Here is a 16,302-nt window from a genome sequence, read left to right on the forward strand (position 1 = left end):
ATCGTGGTGTTTGAAAGTGCTCTGGACATTTGTGTGGTCCCGGAAGGTTAGTTCGAAGAACAGATACCGGGGTTTGCTGGAGGCGGGCGGGGTGGGGCGGAGCCAGGCAAGGTCCCGAGAGAAGGGGGACAAAAAGGCTCCTCTTTTGGGAGAGTGTTTCTAAGCAGCGTGAAGCCTCTCAGTTTTACGATCTACCTGCAAAGCTGTTCTCCCTCCAAGGGGTCTCCTGCATCTGTGGGTCCCTGGCGTTTTCCTAGAATTCCACCTTAAAACGAGCTGGATGCACTCTCAGCCGGGGTCTCGCGCAGAGCGGTTTTGCTTACAGCACGACACGCTGCAGCTGGAGCCTGCGCACCCACATCTGGAAGCCACATGTCGGCGGCCGCCGTATAAAACGGCCCGGCCAGCAGGCCTCGGGCGACACTTCTCGCCAGAAGCCCAGGCAGCATGGCCCTCGCTCCTGTGTGGGTGTTTCTGCCGCTGGTCGCCCTGGCCTGGGGCCAGTACGGCGACTACGGCCACCCGTACCAACAGTACCACGACTACAGCGACGACGGGTGGGTGAACCTGAACCGGCAGGGCTTCAGCTTCCAGTGCCCGCAGGGGCAGGTGGTGGTGGCTGTGAGGAGCATCTTCAGCAAGAAGGAAGGCTCGGACCGCCAGTGGAACTACGCATGCATGCCCACGCCCCAGAGGCTGGGGCAGCCCACCGAGTGCTGGTGGGAGGAGATCAACAGAGCTGGCATGCAGTGGTAAGGGACACTGGGGACGCCACCGCGCTCGGGTAAGGGGACGCCGCCGCACTTGGCCTGGGACAGTCACCTCCCCCTTGGGGCTGCCTGACCCTCAGGGAACAGCACCCACGAACGCCTGGGCCAGTCCTACTGGGAACCAGACCGCCGGGGCTCTGGGTGGGGCAAGCCAGCTACGGTGTCAGCACCAAACCCCAGGACGGGGGTGTCCGAGGCAGGTGCACTCCTCCGCAGCCCTGCACCTTCCAGAAGCAGCCCTGCACCTTCCAGAAGCAGCCCAGCCCCCATGCGCTCCAGGGACTAGTGTGGGTCTGGCCCGCAAAGGGTAAGCGCAGAGACTGCAAATACTCAGAGACGTGTAGCAATTTAACACTGTTGTGGCATCCAAATGGCACTGTGGCTCTGGAGCAATTTATCTTTACTGATCCACAAAGGCATTGGCTTTGGGGAAAGAGAAAGCTTGGCACAGACGGTGGAGAAATGCTGATCTGGAGCAGTGAGTTGGGGGGGGGGGAGATAAGGCAAGAAGAGGTGGAATGAAATGGCTGCCTGCTGTTGTTCCAAGTGCTCTCTCGTTACTAAACGGGGCGCCTTCCCTCCCTCACCCCTCCCCGTCCTGGAAAACAGAGAACCAGACGCTGCGAGGGAGGTGTACTGGTCTCACCTGCCGGGGCTCGGCCACAGTCAATGCCGTGGATGAGGCCCCAGCTTGCACTCCCCTGTGGGGTGCAACTGTCCAGCCCTGAAAGTGGTCAGGAGCCCATCCCAGTAGCAACTGACCATCAGGCTGGGTGTTCACAGCAGCCTGGACGGAGGCAGGACCACCTGGACAGAGACAGGTGGGGGTGAGGGCGAACCCCATCCAGGGAGGCAGATGCCCCGCTGATGCACTCATGTGGTGTCATAGATTTGGGGGTGGTCAAGCATGGAACTCTAGGGGTCACACTGCCAGCAGACAGAGCAGTCATGTGCCATCCAGGGGAAAGACACTGATGGGTGGAGGGGCCAGGCAGGGGAGGGGACCTCTGTGTCATGAAAGCAGTGGCCGCTCATTGAGCGCTCACCCTGAGCGGGCACCACACCGAGTGGTCTGCGTGGGTTATCTCACTTGATGCTCAGCTCAGAGGTGTGGGCCACTGCCAGGTCAGACAGACAGCGGTGCAGAGCCAGGGGTCCCCCAGCTGGGAAGTGGGGGGCCAGGATCTGGGCCCAGTGAGTCTTAACTCCAAAGCATCGGGGTGCCACCACAGCTGCTGAGGGCCCACTGCCTCCACCCTCTGTGGGCTCCACCAGCAGAGCCCAGGCTGCAGGACGGGGTCAGCGCCACAGAGCCGGACTCAAAGCCACAGGACTGGGCTCAGGGCAGTGCTCATCCTGGGGAGGGTCGGGATCTGCAGGGTCACACCCAAGCCTCAGTCTGGAGGGCTAGGGACCAGCTTGGGTACCATGACTGGGGGGGGGGCTCGGCCAGCCTGTGGGAGAGTGGGGAGATGGTCCCACAGGCAGCAGTGGGGGCCCTTTACTGGGCCAGCTTCGTCCACTCCCACTGGCCCTGGTGAGCAGGCTTCATTATCCAACCCCTTGCTGATGGCTGTCTGGTCAGAGACCAGCCTGGCCTCAGGGGCGGAGGGTCTCCAGCCACTCCCCAAAGCGGGGCCCACGGCCTGGCGTGGAGCCCGGGGATGACCTAGTTAAACTGCCCCTCCTGTCCCCCATCTAGGGGGGTCTTCTATGGGAGGGGCCCTTTTCCAATAGCCCTTTTTGAGCCACAGTCAAGGAGTGTTCAGAGATGGTTCCTCAACCCCAAAGAACCCCGGGCTCTGAGTCGGAAGCCCTGTATTAGGATCCTGGTTCATGTGACCTTGGACCTGGGGTTCAGCCCCCTCGGCTCCTGGCTCACTTGGAAAATGAACAGCCAGACAGGCGCGGTCTCGGGGGACACGCCTCCCACGCTCTGTGCTCTGCTTGGCCCCAAAGTGCACTTGGATTTCTCCTGCACCCTGCTGCTCTTCTCGTTCCTCTTTCTGTTTAGAGAAGGCACAGGATGTTTCCTTTTAAACCTGACAACTTGTGACTGGTTTGTTATTAGCTCCCAAACAACTCGAAGAAAAGCGGCCAAGCCAGGGAGTACGAATTGCATCATTTCATTTGGCCAAGGGAGCTGCTGGCAGGCAAGACCTCTCCGCCCCTCCTCCTCGCCCACACCTTGAAGTGTGCAGAGTGCAAGGGTCCCCCTCCCCCTCGTCCCTGGACGGCACCCTCCCCCTTCCCTAATTGCAGAGTCCAAAATGCACAACCATGAAAAAGAGCTGCTTCACAGTGGGACTCGGCTGCCCAGGGCCCATATCAGAGTGGTTTTTTTTAAGGTAATTATTGCTTTGAGTTTAGACTCCAGTCCCAGGGAAAAGTCTGGGAGGAAAGAAACTGCTCATTGGCTGGGAAACAATTATCTCTTCCCGTCCAGGCTCATATTCTGTTCTGCAGGAAGAGTGCATGGTTTTGTGAGATTTGGCCGCCTCGTAAAACCAAATTAGCCTGCAGGTTTCTGTTCAGAGGCGGGGGGAGGAGTCTTGAAATTCTGCAAGAAGCAGCTCAGCGCAATTCCAGGGCCAAGCAGAGCACAGAGCACGGGAGGCGGGGTGCCTTCTGGGATCACACAGTCCGACCGATCATTTTCCGAGATTTGACAGCAGAACACGGGGTCTGCCACGGGCACCTGCTCAGTGGAGCAGAGTCTCTTAAAGGTGTTTCAATCACGGCGGGGGCCAGAACTCGGCGTCTGCCTCGGCAGCTCTGTGGAAATCCGGGTCCTGAAGCCTGTGCGCTGGCTCAGCTCCAAAGCTGCCCGGGGGCCTGGGTCCCAGGAGCAGCACAGTGCCACCCCAGGGCGTGGCGCTGGTGCTGACAGGGAATCTGCTCTCCCTGGGGCCGGGGTGGAGGGGGGGGCACAGGCTGGGGGCGCCTAGCTCCTGTGTGGAACAAGGTGAGGCTGGAATTTTCTAGAGAGGGCAAGCTCTTGTGCGGTGCCAGGAGCTCCGATCTCAGAATCAGGAAATTTGTGTCATAGCTCCTGTTTCTGTCACCTTGTAGCTCTGTCGCCTTGGGTACTTGGGTCCTCATGGGGGGGGGGGGGAAGGGAAGGGAAGGGAAGGGAAGGGAAGGGAAGGGAAGGGAAGGGAAGGGAAGGGAAGGGAAGGGAAGGGAAGGGTGTGACTCCCCCTTCAGAAGCTGTCCGGGGCACTACAGTGATGTTCACAGGAGAAAGGCAGGAGACTCAGAAACAAATCCAAGTCTAAGCCAAATGCCTGTGAGGGGATTAAGCAAAAGACAAAGGAAAGAGCCCTTGCAGACAGCACTGTGGGGACGAGCGGAGGGAAAGGGGGTGGGGGGGTGGGAGAGGGTGAAGGGAGGTGAATGGTGATGGGAGGAGACTTGACTGGGGCGGTGACCACACCGTACAGGGTACAGATGTGTGTTACAGAACCACACAACAGAAACCTACTTATTCATGTCATCCCAATAAATTCAATAAAAATGTTAAAAACAGTCCGATGTCCGCCGCACTCCAAGGCTAAAACCAATCACCAGGAATGCTGTGGAAGCAACTGACAAGTGTCTGCTACAAAGAACTCTGGTAATTGTTGAAGAAATAAATTAACAAATAAATCACACGGGGGAGCCTTGCAAAAACGGGTCCTGGCCGTGCTCCTGAGGATGGCAGGGTCACTCCTCCCACAGGGGCTCGCTCCGCCTGGGGTCTGGCCGGACGTCAGCCTCCCCGTCAGTGAGAGATGGCCGCAGAGTCAGGGCCCCGCCCCGCGTGTGTGCGTGTGCTCAGTGTTCCTTCGAGTTATCCTGGAGCAACAGAGAGACGGTGAACTCGGGAGACAAACCCGGCGACTCCCGAACAGCAGCCCCACCGCGGCCTTCGGGCAAGTCCTGCCGCTCTGTACGCCTTGGTCTCTACCTCCACCAAACCAGGTCCCCAGGCCTGCACCCCTGAAATGAGGCACCCTGATCAGTCACTCGCTGACTCATCTCCCATTCCACGCTGGCCAGACCCAAGCGTCAGGCACCGTGCGGACTGCGAGCTGAAGATGACATCATCTTCCCCCCAACATGGACTCCATTGTCTCCTGGGGCGATGAGTCACCCGGGAGCGTGACTTCCACGGCAGCTGTGCGTCGGCCCCTGAGACAGCCAGCGCGGGGCTTTACTGTGGGGAACTGCTCTCGGGAAGTTCACGGGGATGCACAGCTTCCCACGGACGGCAGACCCGGAGCCCAGGGCGGCCTCGGCAGGGCAGGCTCACAACCGCCGTGCGGACTACGCGGAAGTGTGGTGACAATAACAATGAACAATGAATTAAGTGTTAAAAGGCACTGTTGCCTTATCTGGCCTTCACAAGAACTTCAATAACTGCATGCTATCATACCCATTTTACAGATGAGAAACTGAGGCCATTAGGGGACATGGGTCCTGCCGCAATCAAGGTGACCCAGCAGCACAGTCCGCGCTCTGCTCCCCACCTGAGCAGGGAGACAGACCCCACCCACAAAGATCCCCCCCTGGAAGGGGTGGTTTTATCATGTCAGCCGAGTGCACCCCCAGACTCCCAGGCAGGCTCACCCAGCCAACCCGGGAGGGCGATGGGCCAGGAACCGGGGAGGGCGGTTCCGCTCGGTGATCCGACTCGCCCCATCTGTTCTCAGGCCCGGGCGTGGAGTGTCCAAATAATCTTCAGAGGGCGGCCTTATCTGGGGTGCTGTGTGAGAGAGTGACACACACTTTCTGCACCAGACAGTGGGGGCAGCTGCTGGGTTGACAGCGGAGGGGAATTCCTGGAACTTCGATGGCCTTCGGTCCGGGTGCCCCAGGCGTGAGGCCAGCATATCTCGAGATTTATTTTTACCTGTGGGAACCTACCCTCATGGGAATGCTGTTCCCCGGGGCCGTCTGAGTGCCCAGGACAAACCAAAACAACGGGACAGGGCTCTGGAACCACGGCAGGAACTTTCCGGAAGGGCCGATGCAGGCTCTCAGGGACGAGAGGAGGGAGGCCACGGTGAGCATCTCTTTACACGCTCACACACACACACACACACACACACACACCCGGGCTTTGTTCGTGACCCTCAGAGCTTTCCACTGGCGTCCCCTCATGCTGACAGCTAAAAGTCGCCCCACGGCCCCAGTCCCTAGGAGTCTGTTCCCATCGGGCAGTGTGTGCCGGGTGGTGAGACCCCCGATGGGCCGTGAGCCGTGGCAGAGCAGAGGAGGCCAGAGCGACAGAGGGCAGAGGTCTCGGTCCCCACCCTGGTCTGCACCATCGGTCTCCCTCGGCTGTTGGGACTTCATGCGAGGCCTGTGCACAGGGCGTTCGGGCTCGCGCACGGCTGACCGAGGATGGAGCCCACCCCTCAGCTCCTCTCCACGCAGAAACGTGGCGACGGAGACGGAAGAGTAGCCGAGAGCGAGTGTGTGGAGGGAGGGGTGAATTAGAACATTGAATGCACTGTACACCTGAATGTGTATGTGCGCGAATGGATACGTGGACAATAAGTGAGTGAAAAGGACACAGGCTCTCTGGCCGGACACATGAAATGTATTTAACGCCAGTGTCCTCGTATCCAAGCGCTCGGTTCCAGGAACTGAAAATGAAACCCAGTCGCCAATGGCTCTACAGTTCGCGGGTCAGCAAGGCCCCGCCCACCCGGCAAGGCCCCGCCCACCCGGCAGCTGCACCGGGTGCTTCTTACTTTATCTGAGACGTTTCCTGGAAATTCATCTTTACCTGGAAGACCGGGCTGTGTTCCGGCAGCAGTCGGGCCGCTTCGCCCAGGCAGCTGCGTGCTCTGCTCACGCTCAGAGGGACCGAGATCCATCCCCAGGCGGGCAGGGAATGCGAAGAACCAGGGGCCGCTCAAGACCCATTCTGCGAGGGCTGTGAGATATCACTCTGTGGGGCCCACTGTGGCCACTGGAGAACAGGACGGCCCTCGTCACAGAAAAGGCCGCAAGCCCCGAACCCCCCTGGGACTTGGGACTGGAGCAGGAGACAGTGGTCTAGAAGATTGAACGGAGGGAGAAAGGATTATGCAGTTTGGAGCCAACGCTAAGGAAGGCTCTGTGAAGATAAACAGGGCCGATTCCTAAGCCGGCACCCGCTCAGTTTAAGCAAAAAAAGTGACAATTCATGGGACCGCAGGGACCCCGGTGTGTGGACCAGAGAGGAGGGCATGACCTTCTCTGAAGGATCAGACCTGGGCAGCTAGGGCAGGAAAGGGACCCAAGAGGGTGGCCGAGGAGCTGGGTTGGCCTGGGCCCACTCTGCAGGAATGCCTCCACGCACCAGGGCCCAAGGCGGGCATGGGGGTGGGGGTGGGGATAGAATTCCGACAACACTCCTCCTGGCCACGTAGAGCCCGCAGGCCGGCCAACGGCAGGAAGACACCTAGATAAGCCGGGAAAACCTGGGCTGTGCTCCCAGCTCCCCCACAGGGTCACGCTGGACAAACCGCTGTGTGTGCCGGGCTCTGCCTGCCGTGCGGGGTCCAGCCTTGTGGTCAGCGCCCCGGGCTCTACTCCTAACAGAGGTCAGGTTCATGCAAAGTTCATCCGTTCGTGGCATCTCTCCTTGTCTTCTTTTATTTTAAATTCAAGTAAAATGAAATATATTATCTTCTCTTTTAAATGGCATGAAGAGCAATACAATCTTGCGTTTGTAAGATTCTAGATGCCCCTGTACCCGTCCACTTCTGCACTCTCCCATCTAACAATGTGTTCTTTGAGGCCCATCAGGAGCAGTGTGCCCCCAATTTCCTTCCATTGAAAGATTCTGAACCCTTTGAACGTGAGTGGTGAGCGTATGTGATTCCCACAGATACAACAAAGTCTTTATCATTTGCATAACCATGGAATAAACCGTCAGGAGTCGAGGTCAGTGAGAGAGTGGCCTGGCTCAGTCTTGGGGGGAGCCGGGGAGCCGGGAAGGGGCCTGTCGTCAGTGTGTCCCCATCACAAGTTCACTCAGGGTCGTCTTCTTCTCTTCAGGTACCAGACGTGCTCCAACAATGGGCTGGTGGCCGGGTTCCAGAGCCGCTACTTCGAGTCGGTGCTGGACCGGGAGTGGCAGTTCTACTGCTGTCGCTACAGCAAGAGGTGCCCCTATTCCTGCTGGTGAGCCTGCAGCCCCACTGGGCCCCTCTCAACTGCCGGGGGGGGGGGGGCAGGAGGGGAGCTTGGAGGGAGGGGCAGTGCTCGGGTCTATGTTTCTGCCTTCAGCTACGCCTGGGATTGTCAGAAACACGCTGGAAATGCAGCAGCTAGCACACAGAATGAATGAATCAACCAACCAATCAAATCAAAAAGCCAACCAACTGACCGACCGACTGACCAATGGAAAGGCTAGAATAATGTTCACACACTGGGAGGGACTCACAGTCCATCCACCCAACGCTCCTACACTTTGGCAGAAAAACAAACCAACAGAACAACAGAGCAAGAAAGTGACTCGCCCAAAGCCACCCAGCTATTCCAGGGACCAGAGAGCTCCAGTCCCTTCCCTCTATCACGCTCACTTCTTCTCGAGCCTGAGGCTGCTGGACCTGATTGAGAACCACCTTGTCCTGCAGACCTTCTGGGAAGAAACCAACCCCGTCCCAGGCCCCGATGGCTAACGAAGCAGGCACTTGCGGACACACATCAGAGAGGCTGGTGTTCTCTAGAGCAATCGAGAGTCCCAGTCCGTGAATTTCTGTTCCTTCCTCACTCCCCGGGCAGATGCCAAATGTCCCCCACCAGCCATCACACTGACTGGGAGAAGGGGTGTATATTTATTTTCCCTGATAACTGACCCTGGGTGTTGACAACACAACTTGTCCCCCTCACCTCCCCCCAACACCGGCCTTCAGCCTGCAAACGAGCCAGGCATCTCTGCCCTGGACAAGGGAATTCGAAAGTGTGGGCGTTTGAAGGCCGGCTCACTTAAGTGATTTATCTCTACGGGGTGATGCTGGGAAGGGCAGCCTCGTGGGTTGTGCGTAGCCCCTGGGACCAGGCAGCCGTGCTCCAGGATGCCCAAGGGGGGCACGCGGCTCTGGGGACAGGCGGCTCCAAAAGCTTAGCACTTTTCTGGTAAATTCCGAGCCGAAAGGCAGCTGACGTCGGCGGCTGGGTGATGGAACAGGCACCTCCCCCAGCTCTCCAAACTGCTTCCACGAAACAGTCCTACCCACGGGGCCACGGAGCAGCATGGCCAGGGTGTCGGCCAGGACCCTGAATCAAAGACCCAGGGACCTCCCACTGGGGGAACAGTGGGAAGGGGCACAGCGGAGGTTTCTCAACAAGAAACTTGAGCCCAAGTCTCTGCCTTGACCCTCCTCTCCTGCCCCCTCCCTCTTCCTCTTCCCACTGTACCTGGGTCACCTCCAGAAAGTCACCTTACTCTCTAAGGAGTCTCAAGTCCCTCACCTAAAATGACGACCACCTTTCCCGGTTGTCAGAATCTGATGAAAGCTACAGACCTCGTCTTCAGGAAGAATAAAATGCACCTGAGTGCGTTCACACCCGTTTCCAGAAAACGCCAGGGCGCACTGGGTGGAGAGCTGAAACTCTCGGGATGGGGAGAGCTTTGAGGCTGCCCTGAGCCCTTTTGCAAGGTCCAGATGCCCGGGATGGCTTTCAGAGACAAGGCCAAGGTTTGGGAGATGGGCCCCCATGGGAGGAGACAGCAGGCAGGAGGAGCCTGTGACCTCAGGGCCCCTGGAATCTTCCCTTCCCCAGGGGCTAACAGGCTGATACTCCCACAGTGAAATTTGCCTCCCTGTGTTACCAGACATTAAAAGCCAGTTAGAATGTAAGTAAGTCATCATCTCAAAGAGTAAGAAACAAACCAGCACTCAGTGAGCTGCTCCACTACCAAGTCAGGAAGACTTGCCCCTCAGTTGGGCTCCGAAGGGACAAGCCAGGGTGGGGGTCCAGTTGGGTCTCCGGTGACAAGACTGACCCCTAGCTTTGGTCGGAGACGGTGCGCCCACCCTCCTCCCGCCACTCGTCCTTCCTCACTCTAACCCTTGACCCGGACGTGTCACGATGGTCGAGGATGGGGGCAGCAGGAGGAGAGAATCACTGGAAAGCCACGGCAAAGCCGTTACTCAGAAGCGCATCCCACCAAGCAAGGCTTCGCTCGGCTGCCTCTATTTCTGGTTGCGTGCTGTCAGGGTGGAATGCTACCATGGGCACCAACGACAACGGCACTTTTTCCCAGGGAAACTCGGGGTGACTGCGGTGCACCCCCAACACAGCACACGAGGCATCATCCCACTGGTGCGTCTGCACATGTCGGGGGGCCGGCACCTCCGAACGGCCCGAGTCACCACATTCTACGTCTCGCTGATTTGAACGAAGCCTCTGGGGCACAAGTCAGGTCTTATTTCTTCAGCATCTCAGCATCTGGCCTGGCACAACGTGGCCCCTTTCTGAATCTCTGCAACGTGGAACCGGCTGTGGAGGGCGCCGAGGGACAGTCACCGTGGTGAGAGCAGACTCGGCTACGATGACGCTTTGTACTTGACAAGGACTCATTTCACAGCCGCGGTTTCCTCTGATCCTCCGGAGCGAGAGAACGCCCTTCGTGCACGTCCCAGGGCGCAGCCGCTGACGGCCCTTCCGCAGGGAGCCTCCCGCCGCACCCCGTTCACCAGCTCCCATCGCCTCCCCGGGAGCTGGGCATGTGGGGGGACGTTTTCTCTTCCCACTTGGAGGGCCCGCTGGGGTACAGCTGGGATCGGACACTGTTGGGAACTAGCTAAGCGATTATCCACTGTCCGCACTGCGAAGTGTTTGGGGGTTCAGAATTAGCCCCTCTGTGTAGGAGAAAAACAGCCACCCAGCCAGCTCCCAGACATGGGGGACTTTGTTTGTTCTCTGGGACCCGAGGGGCTGTTCTCACTTCAATCTGGAAGTTACAGCATCACTCGACTCCAGAGAGAAAGCGACTCCCCATAGGTGCAGGATGCCGGTGGGACACACACATCCGTGCGGATGTGTTATTTACATAGGAGAATTTGAGTTCCTAGTCCAGTCTGCCATCGACCAACCACAAACACATGCTGCTGAGGAAGCCACAGCCCTTCGGAGACTGTCTGTAAAGCGCCCCCCCCACCCCCTGACCCCCAGTCTCCAGACGGCCCCGCCCACGTGCCCAGGTCGTCCTGGCTGAGACCACGGGTGCCAGGAACCAACCGTTCTGCACCGAGTGTCTATTCTCTTTTCTAAGTTCCTCTCAGGTCTGCGGTCTTTCATTCAGTTCATTAGATAACACGTTTTGACCCCAAACGTCCTTCCTCAGAATCGACACAGGTGACTTTCTGTTTTTCCTTCCACCCGAGAGTCTGTGACCCCAGAACTTGCGTCCTCCCCGGCCTGGCTCCCGTCTCCCAATGCTCGCGACAGAAGCCCGAGAATGAATTTTCCAGTCTCTCCACAGCCCCAGCCAACAAAACGACAGAACTGGTTCATCAGAACGTTCTCCTCTCTCCGCCCCAAGCCCGGCATCAAAGCTGACCTTTAACTCCCACCCCGCCATCCAGATTCTAAAGCAAGGTGGGGAGTGTGCACGGCCCTTCCCCGGAGACCCCGGCGGGGACCAGCGTGGCCGGACAGGCCCCCCGTGGCGGGCTGTGACACACAGCTGAGCCTCCTGCAATATAAATCTCCAAAATGCCGCAGGAGGAAGACAGGGGCGCAGGCCTTCCTGCTCACACCCCCAGGGGGCGGGGCCTCTCCGCGGAGGAGGGCCCTTTGGGGGCTGCAAAGGTGCTGGCCGCTCCCTCCCTCCTGGCGCATTTCCCAGGCTCCTTGGGGGGAAGCCAAGGTGGCCGACCCTCTGAGGGTGCTTGCCTCTGCGCAGAACTGCGTTTGGGGTTTATTTGTCTCGTCTCTGCAAAAACTATTCAAACAGGTTCTGACGCGGCACCGGCGGGGGCGCCAGGCCCCTGGGAAGGGCGTCTAACCAGGCTCCTTCGCACTCCCCGGGGCTTATCTGGGGGCAGCACGGAAGGGGGCGATCGCGCACTGACCTCTCCGCTAAGAAACTTCTCAATCAATGGTCTGCGCGTCGGGAAGGGACAGCCTCCTCGCCTTAGCTGGTGGGGGACGCACACCATCCATTGGTGTCTCTCCCCCGCTCAAATCGATAAAAATACATCCTTCAGAGCCCCCCACCGCCCCGGCAATGGCGGTTTCTCCCTCCTCTCACCCCTGCCCCTCCCCCGCAGGATGACGACGGAGTACCCGGGTCACTACGGCGAGGACATGGACATGATTTCCTACAACTACGATTACTACATGCGAGGGGCGGCCACCACGTTCTCCGCCGTGGAGAGGTGAGCGGCCCCCCAGGCTGGGGGTCCAAGGGTCTGGGGGTTCGAGGGGCCACGTCTGCGGGAATTCAGATCAGGGGGTCTCCGCCATGGCTTCCCTCGTGGTCTGGGATGAGCTGAGACACTGACTGGGCGGTGGGAGGCGACCGGGAGTCAACATCCTCACAGACGCGTCGCGTGGAGCAGCTCGCCCTTGGACGTGAGGACGAGTCCAGCCTGCTCCAGCGCGGGAAGTCCTCTACTTGGTCCTCGCCCATGAGGGTCTAAGCTCTTCCCTGCACTCCGCTTCACAAAGCACGTTTTCTCGCCAAAATTCAGGAGGCGAGGGCAGAAACAGTGGAAGGCGTCCTCACGCCACCCTGGCCCCACGCTGGGTGGTCGGATGGGAGATGGGGGGCAGGGGGGGCACGCTGGAGAGAGGAAGCACAGTGACTTACCCACCACGTCTACAAGTGATGGAGGTAAATGTTAATCAGCTAGAAAAGAGCCCTCACTCCTCACTCCCATTCTGCCCGATCCTACCTTAAATAACGTCGAAACAACACAACAGAAAGAGAACAAGAATTCTCCTCCCTGCTAATACAGAGAGAGGTGTGGGGAATTCAGGTGTTAAAAGGTTGAGGTGACCTACTCTTAGTCAGGTGAGAACCACTTCACCCAGCAAATGAATTTCGGAAACATTACCCACGCGCATTTCACAAACAGCACAAAATGCACCTTAACTCATTAAAGTGTGAGCGACGATGCGGTTGAATCTGACTTCTCTTCTGCAAAGACTTATGATTTTAAATAAAATGACATCTGACCTAACCAAAGGAACTTATTTAACAAAGCCCACAATTTTAAAAGAAAAAAAAAGAAAATAACAAATACAAACCAAAACAAGCATTAATTAGCTCTAAAAAGGCCTCCTGGACAAACGCCTTTATGTTTACTCACGGGACAACTCCTCCGTCTCACTCATTCGTCATTTTTAGTTTAGATACATGTTTCACTAGTTTAGTTACATAGTGTCTAGAAGTAGCAAATCGAGAAATGAACAGGGAAGAGAGCACCTAGAATGGAAACTGGCTTCCCCAGGGAGGAAAAGTAGCCGAATCTCTCTCTCTCTCTCTCTCTCTCTCTCTCTCTCTCTCACACACACACACACACACACACACACACACACGCATCATATTTAAGAAAAAGAAAGAAAGGAAAGGCCTGGGAACTCAGAGACCCGGGAAGCCTGGTGACGTGAACAGCGTGCGGCCCCGAAGGGCGACCCAGGGCGGCAGCAGAGCCGGGTACTCCAGTGACACCTCCGAGTCACCGAGAACACCGGCTCTGTGTTCCCTGTGTACGTACGAAAACAGGCAAATTACAGTCCAGGAAGGACACCGTCTAAAATGACGGCAGGAGAAACGTAGTCTGGCAGGTGAAACGTGCCCTCCCCACCGGGGGGGGCGTTGCCAGTGAGGGGTTAACCCTGAACCTGGGAAAGCTGAGATACTTCGCCACGTGTTTGTTCAACGCTCGCGCGCACAGGCCCCTCGGCTGCTGTCGCTAACAGCTGGCCCCCCGAACGACCCACCACGTGAGTTCCCTCAGCCCTGCTGGGAGGAGCGAGGCCATCGCCGGGGGAAATACCGTCAGCCCCCCACTCCCTGCGGGTACAGGGGGCGGGATCTCACCCTCCACGTGCAGGGGTAGGGGGTGCTCAGCCTGGCATGGTAAGTCGTCACGGCAGGAGCCTGCCCCGGGTATTCCAGGGGTGCAGCAGCTCCTCTGACCCCTACCCACCACGGCGGATGGTGCCAGCAGCCTCCCCTCCCCCACAGTGGTGACAACTGAAAACCACAGGTGAGGAGAACCCCGAGACTCCTGGCCTCACACGGCGTCCCTCACAGACACGTCCTCCAAGAGCAAAACGGGGAAGGTGTCCCTTGAGACCCTCACCTCTCCGAGGCTGGCTCACCCCTGTCCCCCGCGGCGCCTCCTCCCCCGGTGCCTCTCTGCCTGACCCTGCTGCCTGCCTCTCCCCACAGGGACCGCCAGTGGAAGTTCATAATGTGCCGGATGACCGACTACGACTGTGAATTCTCGAATGTTTAGACTCCCAGCAGCACCAGATCCGGGCAGGGGAGGGGAGGGGCGGGGGCAGGGCGGCCACCTCTGGTAACAGTCAGCTGGACCCTGAGAGGCCCCTGCCACCGCCCCTTCTCCGCTTCCGAAGCCTTTCCGACTAGTATCACACCTGTAATCAGACCCACCGCGGAACCTCGATTCTCACTTTCAACCCGTCCACACCAGCCGTTGTGCAGGCCTGACCACGGCTTTCCCGCATGCACGCTCACAGCCGGGCCGGGCGCCTGGTCAGAGCTGCCCCGGGCGGAAGGGTGGCTCGAAGGGCAGGCGGAGCAGGTGGCTTTGCAGATTAGAAGCCGGGTCCTCACGGGGGGAGGCACACTGCATCCCCCCCCCCCCAGGGCACAACTATCCTGGAAGTTCAGCGCTCGACTCTGCTCTGGGGGTGAGGACCCTGGGAGGAGAACTGAGAAGCAGGTGGGGGGAGGCTTTGGGGGTGGAACTGAAGGACAGGGTTGGAAGAGTTTCCTGGGGGAAGAGGCTGTCAGACGAGGCCAGAGAACTGGACTCAGGCGAGTGCCCCAGTAGGAAGGAGAGTGTGCGGGTTGCATTGGGAATCGGAACAGGTTCGAGTTGCTGGCACCTGGAGGCGTGGTCAGACCTGGGAAGGGTCCTGATTTTTTGGATGGCACAGGCTGCCCCGAGGGTCTGCTCCGCTTCTCTGAGTAGTTCAGGGGGGTCTTTGGCAGAGGTGGCACTACCTTCCTCCCCCTTCAGTGAGTCTGTCCCCAGGCCTGTGTACTCTGTCCATTATAAAAGGAATAAAAATAGGAACATTCACCACGCTGCAAACGCAGTTGCAGTTCTTTGCTCTCTACCCCTCCCCTCCCCTTTCCAGTCACTCCTCCATCTTTTCAGAAAGTGGCACCCCGAGGAGCAGTGCATGCGGAGCACTGCGCCAGGCGCCGGGGAGACAACGGGGACAGTGACAGAGGGTGGCTGGGAAACCCAACCGGTGCAGCAGACCTGCTGCGTGCCTTCGCTGGTGACTGGGCACTGGGTGGACCTGCACTTCCCCGCCCTTGTACGGAGCCTGATTGGTCCTCAGTGCCCTTCAGCCCGCCTCACAGGGTCCACAGTGTCACAGGGACCCACGACTAGGTGGACCCTGAAGACACAGGTGCTGAGGAGGCCAAGTTTCCACTTGACCCTGAAGGACAGTAGGACTCCCTCACCCCTCACCCTGCACCCCAATACCAGGCCCAGATGTCCTCTCTCCAACCTGGCTCTTCAGCCACACACCCGGTCTTTGGGACCAATGGCTTTGACCCAGACACGAAAGTCAACTGTTAGTTCCCTTGGAAGAATGTATTCTCACAAAACTATTAGTGAATTCATTAACTCAAAAAAAAAATCTTAAATCCAGGTGTTTCCTGCTTGCACAGTTTTTTCTTGCTTGCCATGCAGACCGAGAGCTGCCCCGTCTCCCGCTGGTCCCTTCTCACTCTCCCAGATTCCTGTCCCCTATCCATGGGGACAAGGCAGTCTGTGACCAAACAAGTGCTCACACACCTGAGGCCACACAGTCACCCACAGTCCTTACACGCCTCGGTCAATTTTACTTTGGCCACTTCCGTTTAGCTCTGTGAAATGAAGGCACTCTGTGATTGAATTTCACGGAAGCAGGACCCAAGCCTGCAGAGGAGGTCGCCACTCTGGGATGCAGAGTCCCCGGGGTGAGGAAACCCCCCTAAAAACAGTGCCAGGACCTACCATTAGCTCGCAATCGAGTCCCTTGTAAAGCAAGGGCAGGAAAACGCACCCGCCTCAAAAGTCCTTCTAAAGACGACGACTACTAATACCCTCACACGGGGCTCGGATTTTCATGGGACCTGCAACTTCTCCTGGAATGGAACATACATTTTCTCCCGAGAGCTGGAAACCTACCAACAGTCCCGTTAATGCTGAAACCTATTTCTCAGATTCCGCTGAACTTACTGAGTGCGGGGACGCTCATCGGGCGACTCGGCTTCCTGGTCGACCAGGCAGCCCTGCGCACCCAGGCGGGTCCGGTCTTCCACGAGAACCGGCCTCTGTCC

General features: G+C 58.3%; 1 protein-coding gene across 1 annotated transcript; it reads left to right on the plus strand.

Annotated features, from left to right (window-relative positions):
• The first annotated feature begins 407 nt into the window (after nt 1-407).
• Nucleotides 408-15,055, plus strand: DPT (dermatopontin). Its single transcript, XM_037167364.2, has 4 exons — nt 408-752; nt 7,806-7,931; nt 12,032-12,139; nt 14,164-15,055. The coding sequence occupies exons 1-4, from the start codon at nt 448-450 to the stop codon at nt 14,228-14,230; spliced, it is 606 nt and encodes a 201-aa protein (XP_037023259.2). The 5' UTR covers nt 408-447; the 3' UTR covers nt 14,231-15,055.
• The last annotated feature ends 1,247 nt before the right edge of the window (nt 15,056-16,302 follow it).

The sequence above is a fragment of the Artibeus jamaicensis genome, unplaced genomic scaffold, assembly GCF_021234435.1.
Source record: "Artibeus jamaicensis isolate MK-2021 breed Jamaican fruit bat unplaced genomic scaffold, CSHL_Jam_final scaffold_625, whole genome shotgun sequence".
Lineage (NCBI taxonomy): Eukaryota > Metazoa > Chordata > Mammalia > Chiroptera > Phyllostomidae > Artibeus > Artibeus jamaicensis.